Here is a 23484-nt window from a genome sequence, read left to right as displayed (position 1 = left end):
TCTAACCTTGAGAAAGTCCAAGGACAGTGCTCAGGCTCTGAGCTCAAACCTAGGACTGGCAAAAAAAAAAAAATCTTGAGTTTAAACCTTAGTGCTGCGCGCGCACACACACACACACACACACACACACACACACACACACACACAGAGCTTAGCAAAATGTTCCTTAATTTGGATAGGAAGGAAACAAAGTTTAATGGAACACCATAGAAGGAATGAGAAAAATACAAAGAAATATTCATCCACTGAAAAATCCCAGTATAGATTTTAATATTTCTATGACAACAAATATCTTTTAATCTTTTAATCTTTACATCATACTATATAGGTTAAAAAACATCAATCACCACAAAAGATTCCAAATGTACAACTATTTTAATCTTACTTCATGAAAACATAGCAGAGGAAGTTTCAGGATGAAAATGGTTTTTTAAAATATTTCAAACCGATGACCACAGACTATGGTAGATTTAAGAGAAGCACAACTCCAAGTTTATTATCCGTTCTTTTGGCCCTAAGAAGGGGAGGGGAAAAAAAAACCAGAAAGAAATGTTTATGTCTACAGTTTATCAAAGAAAGTCATGTCGCTTCTGACATTTAATTTAATCTTTTTACGTCAACAGAACACACTGGAAGGTTTAAGAGGAATCCGCAGAGATAAATTTTGGAAGCAGCGATAGAGGGTGACAGAAATCTGTGTGTAGTACTGTATGACAGCACAAGATGAGCCACTGCTTCAGGGGTCAGGGTGTGAAAGTGGGTGACCCCTCTGATGCCCTATTAGTCACTTGCTCTTTGTTTTGTCTTGCTTGCATTGAGTTAGAGCTTTTGAAACAATTAACAGATGATTAATGAGAACTATGGAAACTCTTTCCTTGACAAGGAAAGGCGATCACTTTCTCTCTGTATGGTGTGAGGTAGGGACTGTCTAGATTTTGCTAATGCCAAAGCTAAGGCTTGGACAGGGTGAATGTGAACTTGCTCAAGGTGTCTCCAATGGTAAGGGATGGAAGAGTCAACAAATCTTAAGTTGTTTGATTGAAATGTCCTACTAGAAATTTACTGCTCCACGTATCATTATCAGTAATGGTGAAAAACAGCTCTTGAAACCACCACTATTCCTTGGCCTAGAGATTCTAGCTCATTTGTCTTCTCTACTCCTTCCTGCAGACGCTTCTTGATGTCTGACTATAGTTAATTTCTCATGAAAGGTGAATTATTTTTAGACTTACATATTACTGTAGCTTTTTTGTGAGTGCTCAAGCACACATGACAGCCTTGGGGCTTTGAACTCAAGGCCTGCTTACCTTACTTAATTTCTGTTACCACAATAGTATTTGGAACAAGGTAGAAGAGTAAGCCAGGTGGTAGCTCACACCTGTGATCCTAGCTATTTAGGAGGCTGAGATCTGAGGATTGTGATTCAAAGCCAGCCCGGGCACTAAAGCCCACGAGCTTCTTATCTCCAATTAACCACTAGAAAACAGGAAATGCCACTATTGCTCCAGGGGTAGGGGTAGCCTTGAGCTGAAGAGCTGAGGGACAGTGCCCAGGCCCAGAGTCCAAGCCCCAGCACCAATAACAGCAACAAAAAAGGTAGAAGAGTATAAGGATCAACAGTGATGAAATCCAAAAGAAGAAGCATAAAAATAATACGAGCTTTGCCAATATGCCTTAATATCCCTGAATTGTATTTGTGTGATTAGCATTTCCATGAGTACAGGGAGTACATCCAATAATCTGATGCCAGGGCTTGAATCTTGATCCTCATACCTTCACCTTCTGGGAAGTCTTTTCCTCTTCTTCTTCCTCCCCCTCCTCTCCCCTCACCCTCTCAACTGGGCTCTTTACTAGTAGGCAGTAAACACGTCTTACCTTTGAGTCACACCTCTAACCCTAGTTTGCTTTTAGCTAGTTTTTCAGATAGGGTCTTAATCTTTTGTCTAAGTCCAGCCTTAGACCACAATCATCCTACTCATGCTTTCCACATAGTGGAGATAACAGGTATGAGCTGCCATGCCTAGTTTCATTTTTATTTTATTGTATTGTATTGTTTAGAGGGGTTACAGTTACATTCGTCGGTGAGTGCATTACTTCTTGCACACTGATACCCCTTCTCATGGTTTTGTACCCATTTCCCTTCCCCCACCCCCTCCTAATCATCTTTTCCCCCTTTCCTTCCCTATTTCAAATAAACAAATAAACGTATATACAATAAACCAGGTGACAAAGTCAGATACAGTGACCACATGAGATTTACAATAAGGGCAAAAAAAGAGAAGAGAAACAACATAGTACATTAAGAACAATAATCACAAAGATAAAACTCTTGTTTCCATATCCTAGAGTTCATTTCATTTAGACATTTTCATGATGTTAATTCTTCCAATTCAGGAGCATGGGAGGTTTTTCCACTTCAGTTCTGCTTTAATTAACTTTTTCAGGTTTTTCAAGTTTTCATCATTAAGGTCCTTTATATCCTTAGTTAAGTTAATTCCTAAGCACTTTATTTTCTTTGAGGCTATTGTGAAAGACGTTGCTTTTCTGATTTCTGCCTGCCTCGCTCTTCTCGTTGTTGTATGCCGGGTTTTATTAATTGTGATGAGGGAGGTCTCACAAACTTATTGCCTAGCCTGACCTTGAACTGTGATCCTCCTAACTTAGCTGATAGTACAGTATTGCCACTGCTTCCTGTGTCCTACTGACTAATTTGAGGAGACCTCATGATAGAATTTTTGAAAAGAAATGTACTGGGCTAGGGAATATGGCTCAGTGATAGAGTTCTTATCTAGCATGCATGAGGCAGTGGGAAAATTAGTAAAAATAAATGAAAAAGAATCATTAGAATTATTTTTTACTGATCCAGGGCCTGTGCAATTCTGACTCATATTCCCCCAAGAAAATTTAGTTCCAGAAGCACTAGGAAGTCTTATTATAGCTCAACCTGAGGCCCCAGCCCTCTGAGAGTTAGAGGTGAATGCATGTCAAAGTATATTTATATTTCTGCTCATGCAGCACCAGTCCCCTAGCAGATTGGAAACTAGCACATTCTGCGAATTTCTCTTCTATTTGGGGGAAGAGGGTCATCTCTGATAAATATTCTGCCCATGCAGTTCTCTAAGTTGCATTTAAATGATTTACCTCCACCTTTATGGGAGACAAACATTTCTCATCTCATTGAAAAAAAATAAGTCAACCGACTATCTCACACAACAAGGAGGAAATACTTTCCTCTCTCCTTTCATTCAAAAAAGAGCTAACAACATAACAACAAATAGTGAAAGAAAATAGATGAAGCCATTCCATTCCATGGAGGAGGAGCAGAACAGCTGCAGAAGCTGCCATGGTGCGCTCCTTGGTCCATGGTTTCCTTTCCCCAGAGCTTGCTCACAGGATCAAGCATGTGGACATTGTGGCTGAGCTTGTTTCTCTGCTGCCATTCTGTGTGGTGGGGTTTGTGCCCCTTACCGAGTCCTGGAGCCCCAATAATCCCTAGGATCCTCTCAACTCCTTATCCTGCCTCCTGGGCAGTGAGACTCTTAAATCTTTGTGCTGTCTACACAATGAAGACCATGACAGTCAAGAGAGATGCTCATGTGTGTTTGTGTTTATCAGGTCACCAAATGCTGGGTTTCTCTTTCACATACTTCTATTGTATTTGCAGGGTGTCAAATAACTGACTCTTCACACCCCATTTCTGTGTGACCACTCACAAGATGATCTAGAGTCTACTGAAGACTTTAAGGAAGAAAGAAACAGGAGCATTTCTTAACAGGGGCTTCATTCATCATTTATGGCCATGTTTTTGGACTTGTGGGAGGAAAAAAAAACAACTCTCAGCAATGAAGTTTTTTCATTGTAATGTTCATTATTACATATGGATCTTTAAAAACAGGGTGCCAGTAGCTCATGCCTATAGTCCTCACTGCTCAGGAAACTGAGATTCCTTGGTGGTTCAAAGCCAGCTGGAGCAGAAAAGTCTCTGGGACTTATCTCCAATTCACCAGCAAAGAGCTGGAAGTAGAGCTGTGTTTCAAATGTAGAGTATTCATCTTGAGTGAAAAAGTCAAGCAAGACTGCAGGACCCTGAGGTCAAGCTCAGACTTGAAAGAAAGAAGATGTGTGTGTGTGTGTGTGTGTGTGTGAGAGAGAGAGAGAGAGAGAGAGAGAGAGAGAGAGAGAGAGAGAGAGAGAGAGAGAGAGAGAGAGAGAGAGAGAGAAAGGGAGGGAGGAAGAATGGAAGAAAGGAAGAAAGGAAGAAGGAATGGCAATAAGGGACCTCCCATCCAAGAATTCAAGGCCCTTTCAAGAATTCCATTCAAGAATCCAAGAATTATAAGGCCTTCTAAGCAGAACTCATATCAATTCTCCTCAAACTCTTCAATGAAATTGAAAGCAAAAAGTTCAGTATTGGGCTGGGAGTTTGGCCTAGTAGTAGAGTGCTTGCCTAGCATGCATGAAGACCTGTGTTCGGTTCCTTGTTACCATATACATAGAAAAAAGCCAGAAGTGATGTTGTGGCTCAAGTGGTAGAGATCTAGCCTTGAGAAAGCCCAAGTCCTCAGGCCCTGAGTTCAAGGCCCAGGACCGCCAAAAAAAGAAGAAAAGACAAAGAAAACTCATTCTATGAAGCCAAACTAACCTTCATCCCCAAACCAGATAGGGATCTATCAAAGAAAGAGAACATCATTGCAAAATGTCGCTGCCTGCCCCAACGACGCTTCACTTCGGAGGCGGACTGGGAATGATCACAGACTCAAATGGTTGCAAGCAGAGGTTTTTATTTCTCTCTCTTTTCTTCTCTCTCTGCCTTTCTCCTCCTCTCTGCCTTTCTCCTCTTCTCTGCCTTTCTCCTTTCTCCTCTCTTCCCCAGAAATCCCACACTATTTATATCCATAAGCAGCCAATCACAATTAAGGTCATCTGCACAAGCAGCAAACAAACCTGGAAGAAATCTAGCGATCACACTCTATCCACAAGCACGAAAGAAACAAATCAATAAATGCAAAGAAACTTCATGGTCAGCAAGTACTGACTCATTGGCGAGCTGCCAGGTGCCATCTTAGAATCTTACTTCCTCAGGAGGCTGAAAGCAATGGTCTCCAACAGCAAAACTTTTCAAAAAAAATTCTAGCCAATCAATTTCACCAAAAAAAAATGTATATATCTATGATCCAACAGGATCCATTCCAGGGATACAGAGCTGACTCAACATATGCAAGTAAATTAGTGTACTTCATCATCAGTAAGAGTAAGGATAAGGACCATGTGATCATCTCAATAGCTGCAGAAAAATCATTTGACAAGATCCAGCACTGGAAGTTCTGGAGAAACTAGGAATCCATGGAACATTCCTCAATATAATAAAGGCTGTAAATGACAAATGTACAGCTAGCATTATACTTAATATCAAAAAGTTAAAACCAGACTGGGAGTTTGACCTAGTGCTAGAGTGCTTGCCTAGCATGCATGAAGACCCGGGTTTGATTCCTCAGTAACACATACATGGAAAAAAAGCTGGAAGTGGTGCTGAGGCTCAAGTGGTAGAGCTCTAGCCTTGAGAAAGTCCAAGGACAGTGCTCAGACCCTGAGCTAAAGCCCAGGACTGGCAAAAAAACAAAAAACAAAAAACAAAAAACAAAGAAACAAAAAAAAAAAAACCCACACACAAAAAAAAGTTAAAACCATTTCCTCCAAAATAAGGAATGAGACAAGGATGACCACTGTCTTCACTCCTCTTCAATATAATATTAGAATTCCTAGCTAGAGCAATAAGGCAAGGGACAAATATAAAGGGGATCCAAAAGGGAGAGGAAGTAAAACTTTCCATCTTTGCAGTTGACATGATTTTTTATTTTAAAAACCCTATAGATTCCTATAGATTCAAGTTACTTGAGCTGATATAAAACTTTGGCAAAGTAGCAAAAATCAATGGCTTTTCTGCATCCCCACAATGAGAAAAGTGAGGCTGAAATGAGGAAAGCAACTCCTTTTGTGACAACCTCAAAAAAAAATATTTAGGAAGTAACTTAATCAAGGAAGAAAAGGACCTCTATGATGAAGACTTTAAAAAACTGAAAAGGGAAATTAAAGCAGAATGAAAGAAGTGGGAAAACCTTCCACGCTCCTGGATTGGAAGGATTAGTATTGTGAAAATGGAAATCCTGCCAAAGGCTGTCTACAAATTCAGTGCAATACCCATTAATGTGCCAACATCATTCTTCAATGAAAAAAAAAGGCAATCCAAAAATTTATATGGAGTAATAAAAGACCCAGAACAGCAAAATCAATCCTTAGCAGAAAGAATAATGCTTGAAGACTATCAATACCAAACTTAAACCTTTATTACAATGCCACAGTAACAAAAACAGCTTAGTACTGGCCTGAGGACCAACAGAATAGAACTGAAGACCCAGAAATGAACCCACAGACCCATGGTCACCTAATCTTGGATAAAAAATAGAATGGAAGAAAAGCAACCTCTTGAACAAATGGTGCTGGAGGAATTGCTTAAACACCTGTAGAAAACTAGATTCTTATTTATCACTCTGCACCAGACTTCATTCCAAATGGATCAAAGACCTCAAGTTAAGAGGAGATAGCCTGAAAATAATACAGGATGGAACAGAAGAAAAACTAGGGCTCCTTGGCACAGGTCAAAACTTTCTTAATAAAGGCCCCAAAATACAAGTCAAAGAAAATGGACAATGGGTTGCATTAAACTGTAGAACTTCTATATGGCAAAGGACCAGCTAGCAAGATAAATAGAAAGCTCACACATCGGGAGAAGGTCTTTATTAGCCATACAACAGGCAGGGGCCTCATATCCAAAATTTACTTAGAACTCAAAAATTAAATCCCCCCAAATAATTCCTCAAAGAAACAACCACTCCATTAATAAGTGGGCCAAAGAACTTAAAGAGAGACTTTTCTAAAGAGGACATAAGAACAGCTAATAGATGCATGAAGAAATGTTCCACATCTCTGGCCATAAAAGAAATGCAAATCAAAACAACATTGAGATTCTACTTCACCCCAGTTAGAAAAGCCATTATCAAGAAATCTACTGGGCTGGGAGTTTGGCCTAGTAGTAGAGTGCTTGCCTAGCATGCACAAAGACCCGGGTTTGAGTCCTCAGTACCACATACATAGAAAAAAGCCAGAAGTGGTGCTGTGGCTTAAGTGGTAGAGCTCTAGCCTTGAGAAAAACCCACGGACTGTGCTCATGCCCTGAGCCTAAGCCCAAGACTGGAAAAAAAAAAATGTCTAGTAATAATAGATGCTGGCTGGGATGTGGTCACAAGGAAATGCTGCTATACTGTTGGTGAGAGTGTGAGCTTTTCCACCACTCTGGAAAGATTAAACATAGAGCTCCCCTATGACCCACTTCTGAGCATTTACTCAAATGACCACAATAAAGACTATACTAAAGCTACCAGCACAACCATGTTCACTGCAACATTATTTACCATATGAAATCAACTCAGATGCCCCTCAGTAGATGAATGGATCATGAAAATGTGGTATTTATGCACAATGGAATCCTAGGCTTTCATCAGAAAGAATGACATGGCCACATTCATAAAAGAATGGAAAGACTTGGGAAAAAAATTATATTAACTGAAGTAAGCCAGACCCAAAGAAACACAGGCTCCATGGTTTCCCTCATTTGTAATAATTAGTATATATCTAGGATAGTCCTAGAAGAGAATCATAACAGTTCATAGTTATGTACAGATGACCGTATAAAATGATGCTAATCAAAATGAATTTTAAGATATGGAAACGAGGTTTTTCGTTATTATTGTTTTTGAGGTACTATGTGAAGTCATTTCATTTTGCTTTTAGTTTTTTCTCCTTTGTTTTATCCCCTGTTGTCACTGTTCTTGATTTTGGTACCCTGTATCTTGTACATACATTTATCTGAATTAGTGAAGGGAAGGGGAATAACAAAATGATAAGACAAATGATAAAGGGTGAACCAATGAAACACAATACTCCCAAGATAATACGTTGGAAATTATCTTTAAAACTTGGGGAAAGGTTGGAAGAGGGAAAGTGGGAGGAAAACATGGGAGGGGACAGAAATGTTGGACAAGAAATGTACTCATTACCTGATGCATGTAATTCTAATCCTTTTCTACGTTACTTTGACAATAAAATTAAATTGGAAGGAAGGAAGGAAAGAAAAAAGGAAGGGAAGGAAGGAATTGAGTATAACTCCAAATTTTTAGGGGTAAGTGTTTAAAAAAATACCAATTCCCTGCCTTCAATCCCTGCATTTTGGACATCGTAGGACTAAAGTGCAGTCCTGAAATCTGGTGTGATTGAAATCCTAGGTGATTCTGGCACTGCTTTCGGGAAGTGTCTGGCAGGTGATTGTTTCTAGTAGCTCACAACAGGGGGCTTGTTTTGAGAGATGGGGACAGAGGCAAAACTTTGATATGGGAGCCCTCTGCCTCTAACTGCAACTCACCTCTGTTATCAACTCATTTTCTCTCCTCCCAGAGACTGTAAGTGAGCTCACTGCTCTGCTTGGAGCCAATTGCCACCCACCCCAAGGTTCATTTCCTTCCTTTCTCCTCATCCTCTGCTTCAGGGTAATCATAGGTGTTAATGTGTGTTGTGCCTAAGGTCAGAGCTGGACATCCAGTGAATGATTCTGTAGTGAGCTGTTCTGATTGCGAATACTTCAGTGAGTGCTTCTCCTAGGCTTGTGCTCTTTCTAGAATAAAGCTCATTTCAGAAATGAGCTTCTGGAGAAATCTCCAGAAGTTTTCATCCTAAGATCTCTGCAGTACAGTAGGGAAGACCTTTTGCTTTCCTTGCCTCTGTTCTTGGTAGACCTGGCCAATCAGCCCCTCTCCTGGGAATGTACAAGATTTCCTTTGCAGATTTAGGCCCAAGTGAAAGGCAACAGATTGTCACCAAACACAACCAAAGGTGCCACTTCTTGTTATCTGGCGTCACTGTTTGGGGTGGAACTGACCAGCCTTGAGTAAAAGAAACTGGCCTTCGTGACTGAAATGCAGTTAACCTTCTCATAAGTCTCATCTGAATCATAAAAAAAAACCACGTGAGAATGCATAGTGAGAGACCTCTTCTAAAAAGTTAGCTGGACACTGAGTAGCTCAGGTTTGAATCGAGCCTCCATCGGAAACTCCATGAGACTTTCAATCTAATTCCCCACCAAAAAGCAGAAGTGGAGCTGTGGCTCAAGTCATAAAGCTCTATCAATGACCTTAAAAACAAAGGGACACAGTGGCCAGGACCTGATTTCAGACCCTAGGACCTGCGTGGTATGCCTCCCTCCATGGTTTCATCTTCGCTAATTTCATGCACGCTATGCTTTGCCATTAGCTATAATTACCATGCTATACATTATACCTCTAGAACTTACTCATCGTAGAGGGGAAAGTTTATATAGCAGCCCCACTCCCATTATATGTAGATTTATTACATGTGGTTTTGGCCAAGAGAGGTCAATAACACTTATTTAAAAAAAAAAACAAAGGAAAAATTTAAAACCTTTAAGATTTCTACACACACATGGCGCAGGAGAAGTGCCATCCTTATGTTTAAATTCATGTGTGGCCTCTGATAGGACTTTTGTGGAAATTTGCCTTCTTGTAGCAAATAGTTCCTCAAAGGGGTCAAAGTGGATGTGTGTATGTGATAAAGTGAAACGCTGAGCTTTGCGGAAGGCTGCCTGTCTTCAGGGAGTTTGGGTGGAGTTCTGGGAAATGAACCCAGCATTCACCTGGGCATCCTCATTGATCTTTTCCTGGGAACTATGCAATGGCAGACACCAATGGTCTGTTGTACTTATTGGTCACAATCTTCCCACTTCCCCTACAACCCCTCCCCCACCCCAACACATAGAAACACCTATATGCTCTGGTTCTATACATCTGACTCTTAGATTCTGCATGTAAGCGAGATTATACAGTATTTATCTTTGACTTACATGCAAATTTTGCCCATCTTGTGGCATGTGGCAAGATTTCCTCCTTTTTTTCTTAAGGCTGAGTAATATTTCACTATAGATGCCACAGATGTCTATTCATCTGTTGTAAATAATATAAAGAACTTGGGAAAGCAGATGCCCTTTAAGATATGTTCTTTTTCTTCTTCAGGGTTTTTTCCCAGAAGCAGGAATTTGATAGCTGATTGTTGGTTTTGTTTTTTTTTGTTTTTCCCTTGGAGCACAAGGGATTATTAAATCCAGGGCTTCACACATGGCAGGGAAACATTCCCCTATGTGCTAAAATCCCCAGCCATAGTAGTTCTACTATTTATTTATTTATTTATTTATATTTATTCACTGGTGCTGCTACTGAGGCTTGAAGTAAGGGTCTCATACTTTCACTTGGCTCTTTCCCTGCATTCATTCAAACACTGTGATGAGGCACCTGCCATGTGCCCACAGGGGAAGACACGGGTCAGAGAAGATACAGCAGCAAATAAAAGAGAGAGAGGTCCAGCATGTCTATACAGATCTTCCATGACACCATTCTGAATTGAACATGTATCAGTTTCCCCTTTACTGAAACTCACGTTCATGTGTCCGTTCTGGAGGAGCCTCGCGGAAAGCTTGATGACCACAGTCAGTGAGGTGCAGAACAGGACCAGGCTCAAACACAGGTCAATGACTTGGAGGGCCAGGTGGTACTCTTCATAGTGGGGTGGGTCTACACAGACGGATGGGAATTGTGAATATGGAAAAGGGAAAGCAATGGCATAGCCGAGGTAGTTGATTCCTGCCACACCTGCCAGTGAGTAGAAGCAGTATGGGCCCAGCAGAGCGGACTCCAAGCTTATGGCAAAATGAACTGGGCATCCCATGATGCTCAGAATCACAAAGGTGAAGCTGGCTTCCCACTGAAAATGAAGCAGAAGCAAACTGTTACTTGGGGTGGGGTTTTTTTTGCATTTTTATTGTAATTAATAGAAGGGTTACAGTTATATTCATCAGATAGAAGAGCATTATTTCACATACATTGATAGCCCTTCTCATGTTTTTGTCTCCATTTCCCTCCCCCTACCCTCTTCGTTCATCTTATTTTCCCCCTTCCCTACCCTATTTCAAATAAACAAATAATCGTATATACAATGTGCCAGATAACAAGGTAAGATACTGTAACAATATGAGAATAACCAAAGGACAACAAAAGAGACCAGTACATTAAGAAGAGCAATCACACATTATATGGCTTTTGTCTCCATATCCTAGAGACACTTTCATTTAGTCTCATCCTATATGGCCTTATGTATCTAGGTTCTAAGACAAATTGTTACTTTGATGCAAGGATAAGAATATAGCAACATGAAGAATGAAAAGAGGGAGAGAAAGAGAGAGAGATAAAGGAAGGGAAGGGAAGGAAGGAGGGAGAGAGGAAAGGAAAGGAAGGGAGAGGAGAGAGAGAGAGAAAGACAGAGACAGAGAGGGAGATCTGAGAGTGAATTGAGACATAAAATTACATTATTAAAGGCTGAAGGTGTAAATTAGTGTTAAAGTGTTAAATCAATCTTCAACATCACACACACACACACACACACACACACACACACAATTTAATTTTGAAATGATTGAGAACAGGGGAGCCTATAGATCCATTTCTTCAAAATGAAATTCAGGAGCATTCACCCTGGCTCTGCCTTCCCAGAGGCAACACAAATCAAAGGTAACTTATAGAAATTGCTTAGAGGAGGAATCAGATAAAAAAAAGTCCTTCCTTTAAAATACAGTTTATTACTGAAATCCATCATAGTAAAGCCTCAATTAGATCAAATTCCTTTATAACTGGAGATCATATTGTCTGTGTTCCATCCTAAATTAGTAGCACCTTCAGATGCCCTCTGCCATTCTTGCCTGGTGTCCATATATTTACCAAGTGCCTCTGGGTCCATTCTTTGTGGGCCAATAGTAAAAGTCCGCCAGCTGTGATGGCCTGGGGAAAGAAAATGGGAAAAAATAATATTCTCAGTGTAAGCAACCTCTGTCAGGGGTTCCATCTTTCGTACAGTTCCACAGTTTTGTTATGGAGTGAAAGGAGTGACAGATCACAGGACGGCTTTGTGGCTCTGCTCTCCTCATCAGAGCAAACGGAGCCATGGCCACACAGTCTCTAAATTACCTTCAGTGTCGCCATCAGCAAACTGCTACTACAAGGTAGGCCGTCTCGAAGTGGATTGTCTAGTTTTCATCTTCCTCACAAATCCCTAAAGTGGTCACCAGGAGTTGCTGGAATGGAGCTGTCACAGACCCTCAATCCCTCCCAGTGGCTTTGTCTTTTGAGACTTGTTTTTTCTCTTTTCTGAGATTCTGGAGCTGCAGCTCCTGGCAGCATACAAATATTCCATGTATCAAACAGCATCAGACAGCCAAGATTATCATGAGAATGCATGCACTACATGGCAATTCTTGTGTCTGTATACCCGTCTAGCTTTATGCAAAAGTTTATCTTTATTAAAGTTACCACTGAAGGACAAAGCCCAAAGTTCAGTCCAGTGGGTGGCTCAGGTCTGTTATCCTTGCTTCTCAGGAGGCTGAGATCTGAACATTGTGGTTAGAAGCCAGTTCGGAAAACTCTTATCTCCATTAAACTACCCATAAAAGCCGGAAGTGGTGCTGTGGCTCAAGCGGTAAAGTGCTTGCCTTGAGCAAAAAGAAGCTCAGAGACAGCATCCAAGGCCCTGCATTCAAGTCCCAGGACCAGCACACACACACACACACACACACACACACACACACACACACACACACACACACATCATCAGAATTGAGCAATAGATAACAGAGACAGAAACAGAGAGGGGGGGAGGGAGAAAGGAAGGGAAAGGAAGGAAGGAGGGAGGGAGGAAAGGAAAGATAGACATTGCTGATTTGACTCCAGGCCTGCTGAAGGAGAGCACTAAAATGATGTAGACTAGAATTCATGATTCGCAATCCATGATACCATTTTTTTTCTTTTTCTTTTCCCATGATACCATTCTTTTTTCTTGCTCTCTAGTGAGATCTAGACAGCTCTAAAAGTAGCATAGATTTGGGTTTTGACAGAGAAATACACAAGTATACTCATAGTGTTGTAAGGGAATTCAATTGTAAGAAACAGAGAAGCCACCATTAAAAAACTGATAGACTCTTGTCTCAAAGACCAGCCCAGAATGCAGTGAGCACAAAGCTTACATAGGTCAAAACCACAGAAAGTGTGAGGAATTAAACAAATAAAGGTGTTATATATAAGCAAAGCAAACCAGCCGATCATACTTAAACCTAACAAAAGTATTAAATAAAAGCAAACCATCTAGGGAAACAATCAGGGGAAATCAAAGGCCAATTATCTAGGGGAGCATAGACTCAGTCTCCTTAACTCCAATAGTATCAACAAACTGGAAGAGGCTCCACCAGCACAGTTTGGGGGTGTACTCGCTTTGGTGATTCAAAGTTTAGTATGTTCATTGCTTGATGATTTAGCTTTCCTGCTCGCTGACATATTTTATTTTGAAAGTTGTATTTAGAGAATTTGGGGACAGGCACAGAGACATTCACATTCACACGCACACAAAATGTACTTGGGTCTTATTGAACCTGAAATCCTGACTTTGGCAAAGTTATACCATAATATGTCCATGTATAAAAATGTAGTCTAGAAAATTCCTGGCTTGAATTTGCAAGAGGAAAGTTTTCAGGGGACTTTGTGGAGGTTGAGCCAGCAATAACAGCACAACCAAACAGGCAGGTTAATAAGAGCAATTCACTGGTGCTTTCTGGTAAGCCAGGGGCTGGTCCAGGCCCTTAGAATCAGGCCTTTGGTTGGCAGATCATCCTGTCACTTAGCAGAGAGATGGGAGGAGCCTGGTTCCCACCCCTCTGCAGCTTAGCTTGGTGAAGACAGCGGGCTTCACCAGATGCTTAGGTGTCAGGCTGCCTGCATGTCTCTGGCATGGGTTGTTTCTTTCCTTTCACATATTGGAAAGGGCTACAAAATCACAGTTGCTTTTTAATTTGGCTGTAGCTGCCAGCATGAATTTTGCTTTGTTTACACATGCTTGGAAGAAAGATTTTTCATGGAGGAGGTGGAGGATGAAGGCAGCCCAGTGATTTGCAGAGAGCCACAGAGAGCCCTTATCTTATCCTTTTCTTTTCACAGCTGTGTGTGTGTGTGTGTGTGTGTGTGCGCGCGCGTATGTGTGTGCACTAACATTATAGCTTGAACTCAGGGCCTTGCATTCCTCTTCTGGATTTTTGCTGGTTAATTGGAGATAAGAATCCCACAGACTTTCCTGCTCAGGCTGGCTTTCAACCATGGTCCTCTGATCTCAGTTTTCTAAGTAGCTAGAATTACAGGCATGACCTACCTGCTGCTACCAGCTCTCTCTGGCTCTGTGTGTGTGTGTGTGTGTGTGTGTGTGTGTGTGTGTGTGTGTGTGTGTCTGCCTGTCTATCTGCCTGTCTGTCTCTGTGTCTCTGTCTCTGTCTCTCTCTGCCTCTCTCTCTGTCTCTCTCTTCTCTCCCTCTGTCTGTCTCTCTGTGTCTGTCTGTCTGTCTGTCTGTCTCTCTCTTCTGTCCCTCTGTCTGTCTCTCTGTCTCTGTCTGTCTGTCTGTCTGTCTGTCTGTCTGTCTGTCTGTCTCTCTCTCTCTCTCTCTGCCTCTGCAGTACTGGAGTTTGAACTCAGGGCTTTTTCCCATACTGATGCTTCACTCTCTTCCATTTCATTTTTGTAAATTCCATTTTAGATAGAGAGGAAGGACGATGACAAAGGAAGATTGGAGAATAAGAAAATCAAGAGGGAAACAAAAACATGTGAGCGAATGTATGTGGAAGGTGACACGTTGGGTCCCAAACAGCGAGTGAGGCTTGCAGGGGGCAGGGAGGGGGAGACTGAGTACCCAGCAGTGGCGTGGCAGAGGGAACCCTGCGCCCGCTCCACATGTCCGCACTCAAACGGCTTGTTCTCTGGGCATGCGCACTGCCGGACTTGGGTTTTACTGCTCTCACTTTGATGGCATGGTGATTTGAGCCCCCCAGGAAGTACTTACATTGCCAAAGAAAAGCAAGCAAGCCCTAGAAGCAGACAGGCTTGAAGGATGCAGGGAACGGTGACAACTTCAAGAAAAACTTTTAGAAGCATCACGTGAATATAGAAAGATTTTTTTCACTTTTAAACATCTACTGGGGCTCCACGACTAACAAGCAAACAAAATAATGACCTCACGGCTCCCTTAATGAGAGCCTCACTTCTGCCCAGTACCACATCAAATGGCTGTGTTAGCAGTTAATCCTCACAAGGAGCCTATGGGGTGCCTCCTTCCACTTTTCAAATGAGGTACAGGCTAAGAACGACCACCACGACGACGAGGAGTGCACTGGGCATGGCTCCAACTCTCATTGGAAATCACAGTCTAGATCTGAACACAACATACATACAAGAATTTTCACACAAGCCAGGGGCCTGTGGCTCACATAGGTAATACTAGCTACTCAGGAGGCTGAGATCCGAGGATCACAGTTCAAAGCCAACCTGGGAAGGAAAGTCTAGGAAATTTTTACCTGTCATTAACCATTCAAAAAAAAAAGTGGGATATGAAGATGTGGCTGAGGTAGAAGAGGATCAGCTGTGAGTGAAATAGCTGAGGGACAAAACCCAGGTTCTGAGTTCAAATTCCAGTACTGGTACACACACACACACACACACACACACACACACACACACACCTATCCACATAATTAGTCAATGAGTGTTCGTCACATGAGAAGAGCTTGGATGACAAGATTCCACTTCCTGGAAAAATTGATGAAGAAAGCACCCAGGGGCAGTTCTGAAGCAAGTTGGGAAGATGGTAATTAATGCCATAGGTGGTGACAAATCTAGGGCACTCCAGACTATCGGAGCAGCATGTGCAAAGTTCTGGGGTATCCTGCTTGAGGAACAGCAGGAGGAAGCCCAGGCCTTCAGTGGGAGGGGGGGGCAGTAGAAAACTCGAGGCTGAAAGTGATCATGTGACCTTAGGGGAGGGTAGACCTCAAAAGATAGCTAGAATCTGTGGATTTTGTTGAGAGGTTATAAAACACCAATAGCTTTGGAAGAAGGAGCTAGCCTGACTACTAAAACAGAGTGAAGCCTTGGGGTCCCACTCTCTTCCTTCCTCCTCCTCCTCCTTCTCTTCTTCCTCTTATTCTTTCTTGAAAGTTTTGGGGCTTGAACTCAGGGCCTGGCCACTCTCTCTGGGCTTTTGTGCTCAACCACTTGAGCCAGAGCTCCACTTTCACTTCTTTTGGTAGTTAATTGGAGATCAAAGTATCTCACTGGACTTTCCTGCCTTGCTGGCATTGAAGAGTGATCTTCAGATTTCAGCCTTCTAAGTAACTAAGATTACAGTCTGAAGCCACCAGTGCCAGGCTCACACATCTTTAACTGTACTTACAGCAAGGAATACATCTTGCAATGTGGTCCAGTGAATGCATCTATGACATCTAGCAGAAAGAATGCTTCCCTATGTGTAATGATGAAATTCCACCCTTCTTGCTCCAGCCATTATAAATGCTTTCTGATGGACTCGGTTTATAGTGAACTAGATCTGGCTGTAGAAGTGAGGGCTGTGTGGGGTTTGAGCCGAGGAGGGAAGTGTGGGAAAGGTGATTCAGAGCAGGAAGGGGAAGAGGCTCAACCATGTGCCTCTTGGGAAATCCAAAGCCACCAGGCAGTTCACTGGGATGAGCCCGGTGGCTTAGATCATCACTACCTAAGCCCAATCCGAGGGTTAAAAGTGTGATGCCCACCCAGGACTCCTTAGCTGTGGGCAAACACAGGTTCCACCCAGACCCTACTGAATTAGAACCCATACTGCAGCAAGACCTCACATCTCCACAGACAATGAAAGGGAAGTGGAGATGGAAGAAATGACTTCGGTGATAAGATGATTCCTTTGTTTTTAGACGAACTAGATGACTGAAATGAAACAGGCTAACATTACAGAAACAGCCCAGGTGCCCTACAATAGACAAATGGATCCAAAACATGTGGTACCCACACATAATGGAATTTTGTACAGCCATTAGAAAGAATAATATTATATCACTTGCAGGGAAATGGATGGACATAGAACAAATCATGTTAAGTGAGGTAAGCCAAGCTCAGAAACACAAGCAGTACATTTTCTCTCATATTCAGAAGCTAGATCTAAAATACATGGGCACATGATAAATTATCAGGGCTCTAGCCACACACAGGGAGACCAAAGAGGACACTTTTAGGGAGGAACACAAAGGCGCCATGCCTGTGTGCCTCTGATCACAAAATCATATTGGTAGAAATGAATCCCAAGAAATGGAAACAGGAGATTTTTACATTTTCTTTTTGTCTTGTTCGTTTATCTGCCGTGGTGTGCTAAGTAGGGTATAGAAATGAAGGGCTAGAAGGTAAACAAATGCAGCAGTGGTTTTCACTGGGCACTAAGTTGAAAATGAACTCTATAACATGTGGGTGGAACAGGAGAGGCAAACTGGAAAGCAGTACAGAAGTTCCTCAAAAGACTAAACATAGAGCTGACCTAGCAATCCCATTTCCTTACAAATGGAGTGCTGTCCTTCTTTCTGATAGCAGCATAGAATTACATTGTATTTAATACCACATCTTACCAAGACATGAGAAAGGGTATCAATGTTTGTGAAGTAAATTGTACCATCTATCTGGTGAATATAATGTAACCCTTCTATTAATTACAATAAAAATACATGGAAAAAAACACATCTTCTTAATCCATTCATCTACCCAGGGGCATCTGGGTTGGTTCCATTTCTTAGCTATGGTAAATAATGCTGCAATGAACGTGTTGTGCTAGTAGCTTCAGTATGTCCTTGTTTCTGGACATTTGGGTAGATGCCCGGGAGTGGGATTGCTAGGTCAGCTCTATGTTTAGTCTTTTGAGGAACTTCTGCACTGCTTTCCAGAGTGGCTGACCTACTACTTTACCCTCCCACCAGTTGTAGTAGCAATTCCTTTTGGCCACATCCCTGCCAGCATCTGTTGTTATTAGATTTCTTGATCATGGCCATTCTAACTGGAGTAAGGTGGAATCTCAAAGTTGTTTTGATTTGCATTTCTTTTATGGCCAGAGATGTGGAGTATTTCTTCATGTGTCTATTGAACATTTTTATTTCCTCTTTAGAGAAGTCTCTCTTTACGTCTTTAGCCCACCTTTTAATGGGATGGTTATTTCTTTGAGGACTTGTTTTTAAGAGATTCATTTTTTTGAGCTGTAGGTATATTTTAGATATGAGACCCTTGTCTGTTGTATGGCTAGTGAAGATCTTCTCACACTCTGCTGGCTTTCTATTTAACCTGCTAGCTATATCCTTTGCTATATAGAAGCTCTGCAGTTCAATGCAGTCCCATTTGTCCAAACTTACTTTAAAATTTGTTGTGTTTCTGGCTTTTTTTTTTTTTGCCAGTCCTGGGCCTTGAACTCAGGGCCTGAGCACTTGGGCTTTCTCAAGGCTAGAGCTCTACCACTCGAGCCACAGCACCATTTCTGGCTTTTTCTATGTGTATGTGGTACCGAGAAATCGAACTCAGGTCTTTGTGCGTGCTAGGCAAGCATTCTACCAGGAGGCCAAACTCCCGGCCATGTTTCTGGATCTTTATTAAGAAAGTTTTGACCTGTGCCAAGGAGCCCTAGTGTATCTCCTATTCCTTCTTGTAAAGTTTTTAGTGTATCTGCTTTTACCTCAAGGTCTTTGATCCATTTGGAATTAATCCTAATGCAGGGTGACATAGAAGGATCCAATTTTAGTTTTCTGCAGGTGCTTTGCCAATTCTGCCATCACTATTTGTTGAAGAGGCTGTCTTTTTCCATCCTATTTTCTTGACTTCCTTATCAAAGAGTAGATGGCCCTAGATCTGTGTGTTGATTTCTAGGTCTTCAGTTCTATTCCATGGGTCCTCAGGCCTGTTCTTGTGCCAGGACCAAGCTATTTTTTATTACTATAGTTCTGCAATAGGTTCTGAAGATTGGTATTGCTATTCCTCCTGTGCTGTTCTTTCTGCTAAAGATTGTTTTTGCTATTCAGGTTTTTTTTTTATTATTATTCCATATGAATTTTTGGATTGCCTCCTCTATTTCATTAAAGAATGGCATTGAGATACTGATGAATACTGCATTGAATTTGTAGATAGTATTACCATTTTCATAATGTTAATCCTCCAAATCCAGGAGCATGAGATGCTTGACCCGATTTTAGTCAGGTTCCTGAATCTTCTCTTTGGTCCATCTATGCGCTTACTTGTTAAGAAAGAATTGTCTTGCGGTCAGTGCCTGTGGTGTCTGTTCACTCTTATCACCTATTTGTGTTTCTCCTCTACCAACTCCCAATTCCCATCTGATTGCCCTGAGCTGTCTTCAGCAAAAGTCCTGATACACTGAAATTGGATATTAGTGGCTCCACACCTATAATCCCAGCTCTCCAGGAGGCTAAAATCTAGAGGATCGAGATCCAAGGCCAGCCTGAGAGAAAAGTCTGTAAAATTCTATCTCTAATGAACCAGCAAAAAGCCAGGTTGGAGGCATAAATCTCAAGTGATAGCATGTCAGCCAAACAAACAAGCTGGGCTTCATTCATTGAAATTTAAAAACAAAGAAAAAAAATCCTGGTTGGTCAGTTTATCCAGAATTACTTTATTCCTGATGTTCTCTCCCTCATAATTTTCCATGAACTGACCAGGGCTATTTATTCCCTCTTGCCTGTATGCAATACTTGGAATCACACCCAGTGCTGGCCTAAGGTCCCCAGCTCTCTCCCTATTGCAATAATATTAAACAATAAAGTCTGTTCCTACTGTCTCATCTATTACCTGGCTGACTTGTTTTGTTTTGAACATCATGTGCAGTTGTCGTCATGACACTGGTGAAATAAAGACTTGAAGCCTTTCCATAACCAAGTGCCTTCTGAGGGGACCAGGCCCTGCATGGCTAAGCAGGCTCAGATCTTTCTCCCAGAACTCTGCTTCTCAGCAGGACTCTGGCCACACCACTGCTGCCACTGGCCAGAAGGGGCAGAATGTCCTGTGCTCCTCTGCTCCCCAGGGACTGCTCTGCAAGCCCCGCCCTGGGATCTACAGGGCTCCACCCTTACAGCCTTAGGAGTATTGGAAATGCCTGGCTGCATTCTTCAAGCAGCTGGTGCCTTTAAATAACCTCCCTCAGAAATTCTAGAAAACATGGAAGTCATAGGGCTGTCAGAATGGAAATAGGAAAGTCTGAGGATTAATATTTGGGAATTATTAACATAGCCTGAATGAGCTGCATGGAACAAATACAGGTCCTCTATCACCTTCAACAATGTATCCAGTTCTGGTTGGAAAGCAATATGGAGTCCTTTGCAAGAGGCAACATCAACATCATTGAAATGTACAGATTGTTTCAGACAGGAGAAACACATCTTTTGAAGACTCTTGAGTATGTGACCAGGGTCAGAGAGGCTGTGTTTGTTTGTTTTGGTGCCAGTCCTGGGACTTGAACCCAGGGCTTTACATTCCTCCTTAGCTATTTTTAACTTTTTCTTTTAAGGCTGGTTCTCTACCACTTGAGACCCACTCGCACGTCCAGTTCTTTTTGTTAATTGGATTCAGGTGGGAATCTTTGACTTTTCTACCCGGGGCTGGCCTTAAACCCCAGCCTGTCCTCAAATCTCAGCCTCCTGCTATCTAGGAGCAGGCATGAGCCACTAGCATTTGACCCAGGGCAGAGACCTTTTGACTTTGACCTTGATCAGTCAAGATTGTGGCTAGGTAGGAAAAACAACGCTGCTGTTCCACATTTAGACATCATTGCAAGAGCGAGAATTCTTATTGATTTCCTTCTGGTGAGGATTTATTTTTTCTGGTTCAGTATAAATACCAGCTTGACCTTTAGTCTTTGCAATCTAATCAGAGCTCGCCCCAGGAAAAAGACATCCTGCACTGCTCCAATGGAAATGGAGAATCCACTCACTCAATAATGTGCATCAGAGACTCTTTTCTTCAAGCTTAGTGTGTGACTCTTAGTTTCAGCTTATGAGAGTTACAGCAATAAAGCAAATACAAATGAGAATCCCGTGTTCATATAACATACAAGCAAGAAATTAGTCAGTGTGGAAGGAGTTGAAGCCAGGCAGACACGGCAAAGTCAAGCCTTGAGATTTCTCCCAGATTCCTGCCTTTCAGTAGGGCTCTGCACTGCCATTAGCCAAGTTGCTAGACTCCCCAGGCCTGGGTCCCCAGATGGAAATCACTGTACTTGTCTCCTCTTCAAGGCATACTTTGCCGGCTGTGTTCCAGGGTCAATAAGAGTTTGTCCTTAGCTGAGATTTTCAAGGGGAAGTAGAGTGGGGTATGAAGTACTGAAAATGGCAGAAAATGGCAGCAGGGGGCAGGAATTGCAACGGAAGGTAGATATTGTTTCTGTGAGTGAGTGTGTGTGTGTGTGTGTGTGTGTGTGCACACGGGAGAGTGCACTGGCTTTGAACTCTGATTCTCAGGTCTCATCTTCCTGAAAGCTAGGGATTAACAGGTGTGACCCACCAGTGACAATGGATATACAGATATTTATTTAGAAATTTGTAGATGGGCCTGCATTCCAAGTCTGTCTCCAGTTAGTCAGAAAAGTACTTGGCTAGAGATGTGGTTCCAAGTTGTAGAGCACCAGCTATGAGCAAGAAAGCCAAGCAAGCCGGGGGCTAGTGGCTCACGCCTGTCATCTTAGCTACTCAGGAGGCCGAGATCTGAGGATTGCAGTTCAAAGCAACACAGGCAGGAAGGTCCAAAAGACTCTCATCTCTAATAAACTACTCAGAAAAAGCCAGAGTGGTGCTGTAGCTCAAGTGGTAGAGCACTAGCCTTGAGCAAAAGAAGCACAGGGACAGTGTCCAGGCCCTGAGTTCAAGCCCCAGGATTCACAAGACAGAGCGACAGAGAGAGGGGGGAGAGAGGAGTTGGGAGGGAGGGGGGGAGAGGGAAAGGGGGAGGGAGGGAAGAAGGAGGAGGAGGAAGAAGGAGGAGGAAGGGGAGGAGGAGGAGGAGGAGGAGGAAAGGATAGAAAGAAGGGAGGGAGAAAGGAAGAAAGCCCAGCAACAGTTCAGACTTTTGTGTTGGGCTATTTTTTTGACCAAGAGAATTACATATTTTTCTTCCCCCTCCCTAATTCATTTATTTAACCCAATCATTCTGTCAGCACCCAAAGATGAATTGAGATCACCCTGAATGCACCTGATCTCGTCTGATCTCGGAAGCTAAGCAGAGTCGGGCCTGGTTAGTACTTGGATGGGAGACCAAAGATGAATTGAAATGCTTAATCTTCTTAGTCTTCCCAACATGGAGGTTTCGATTAAAATCCTTACCTATCTTTATTATTTCATTATTTCTTATCACTTTCTTTGGGCTGCAGGGTAAATGGCTAAACCTGATCTGTTGAATTACCCAGAGTTGGGCCTCTGGCCTAGGATTCCAGCTACATGTATGTAATAAAGTAATACTGACAGTCTATACTTTATTCCACTTATAGAAACCCATGCTTTAAAATTAGAATTCTGGGCTAGGGCTGTGGTTGAATGGTAGAGCACTTGCCTAGCAAGCCAAAAGCCTGAATATCATGAACATAATAAATAAAATAAAATAAAATTAAATTAAATAAATAGACTATTTTAGTTTTCTGAAGCATTGAGACTATTTTGAATTTTGGGACAAAACTGTGAAGGTCATTATTTTGTTTTCTTCTCTAACCCCCCCCCCACTTCCTTAACTATATTATCCCACTAATACATATTTTCTCTTATTATAGTTAATAAAGTAGATCCTACCAATGCTCCATTCCAGATGGGACAAGCAATCCACACACTCCACCCAGCGAACCGAAGCTTGGAGGTAAAAACAGGGAAGAAAGCAACAACCCCTGAGAAGACACTGAAACTTCCCAGAGTCACAAGAATGCAGCCCACAGTCTGGTAGAGACCCTTCATTTTCCTCTGTGACAAGAGGCCCTGACTTCCAAGAGGTTTTGTTACCAAAACACTGGGCTACCACAGGCCTCAATAAATAGCAGTCCCTTAGAGACAGTAGCCAGGACACAGGTGGCCTGTTAATCTACTTTGGAAGCCAGATTCTCTTGATTTCCTCAGAGATGAAGTATAGTTGACCTGATCCTTGATATAAATGGGACATGAAGAATTTTGAATGCTGGTTTAATTTGAACAGAGGAGAAAATTAGTCTTTGTTTGCTGTGTTGCTACCCTGACTCCCTTGGCCCTCCTGGGTCTGGGGAGTGACCACTTCCTGGCTTAATCAGATTCAAAGTGTTGCTGACTGCGCTAATTGTTTTTCAGTTCCATCAGCCTGGTGGGCATAGAATTAAGCCAACATCCTTTGGGTACAATAGCTCCACATTCCAAGCACAATTTCCCACAAAACGAAGTAAAAACAACGACTCAATCTCCTTTCATTACATTTTAA

The 23484-nt window shown here is 42.1% G+C and overlaps 1 protein-coding gene across 2 annotated transcripts; it reads right to left on the bottom strand.

Annotated features, from left to right (window-relative positions):
- Nucleotides 1–356: 356 nt before the first annotated feature.
- Tmem212 (transmembrane protein 212) lies at nucleotides 357–23039 on the bottom strand. 2 transcript variants are annotated; one of them, XM_090321688.1, is made up of 4 exons: nucleotides 22836–23039; nucleotides 11892–11951; nucleotides 10558–10881; nucleotides 357–514 (listed from the first exon to the last, which is right to left on the bottom strand). In XM_090321688.1, exons 1-4 carry the CDS (start codon nucleotides 22992–22994, stop codon nucleotides 497–499), a joined length of 561 nt encoding a protein of 186 aa, XP_090177814.1. In that variant the 5' UTR covers nucleotides 22995–23039; the 3' UTR covers nucleotides 357–496. The 2 variants fall into 2 exon arrangements, with proteins under 2 accessions (XP_090177814.1, XP_090177894.1); XM_090321768.1 differs by lacking the exon at nucleotides 11892–11951.
- Nucleotides 23040–23484: the final 445 nt, after the last annotated feature.

The sequence above is a fragment of the Megascapheus bottae genome, chromosome 1 (genome assembly GCF_031878675.1).
Source record: "Megascapheus bottae isolate mThoBot1 chromosome 1, mThoBot2.hap1, whole genome shotgun sequence".
Taxonomy (NCBI): domain Eukaryota; kingdom Metazoa; phylum Chordata; class Mammalia; order Rodentia; family Geomyidae; genus Megascapheus; species Megascapheus bottae.
Note: the sequence above shows the minus strand (reverse complement) of the source record. Positions and strands in the feature narration are given on the sequence as shown.

Coding starts and splice junctions, on each gene's coding strand:
- Tmem212 (XM_090321688.1), bottom strand. CDS start 22,994: ATGAAGGGTCTCTACCAGACTGTGGGCTGCATTCTTGTGACTCTGGGA. Junction 11,952..22,835: donor CCATCTGGAATGGAGCATTG/GTAGGATCTACT, acceptor TTCTTTCCCCAG/GCCATCACAGCTGGCGGACT. Junction 10,882..11,891: donor AATGGACCCAGAGGCACTTG/GTAAATATATGG, acceptor CTTCATTTTCAG/TGGGAAGCCAGCTTCACCTT.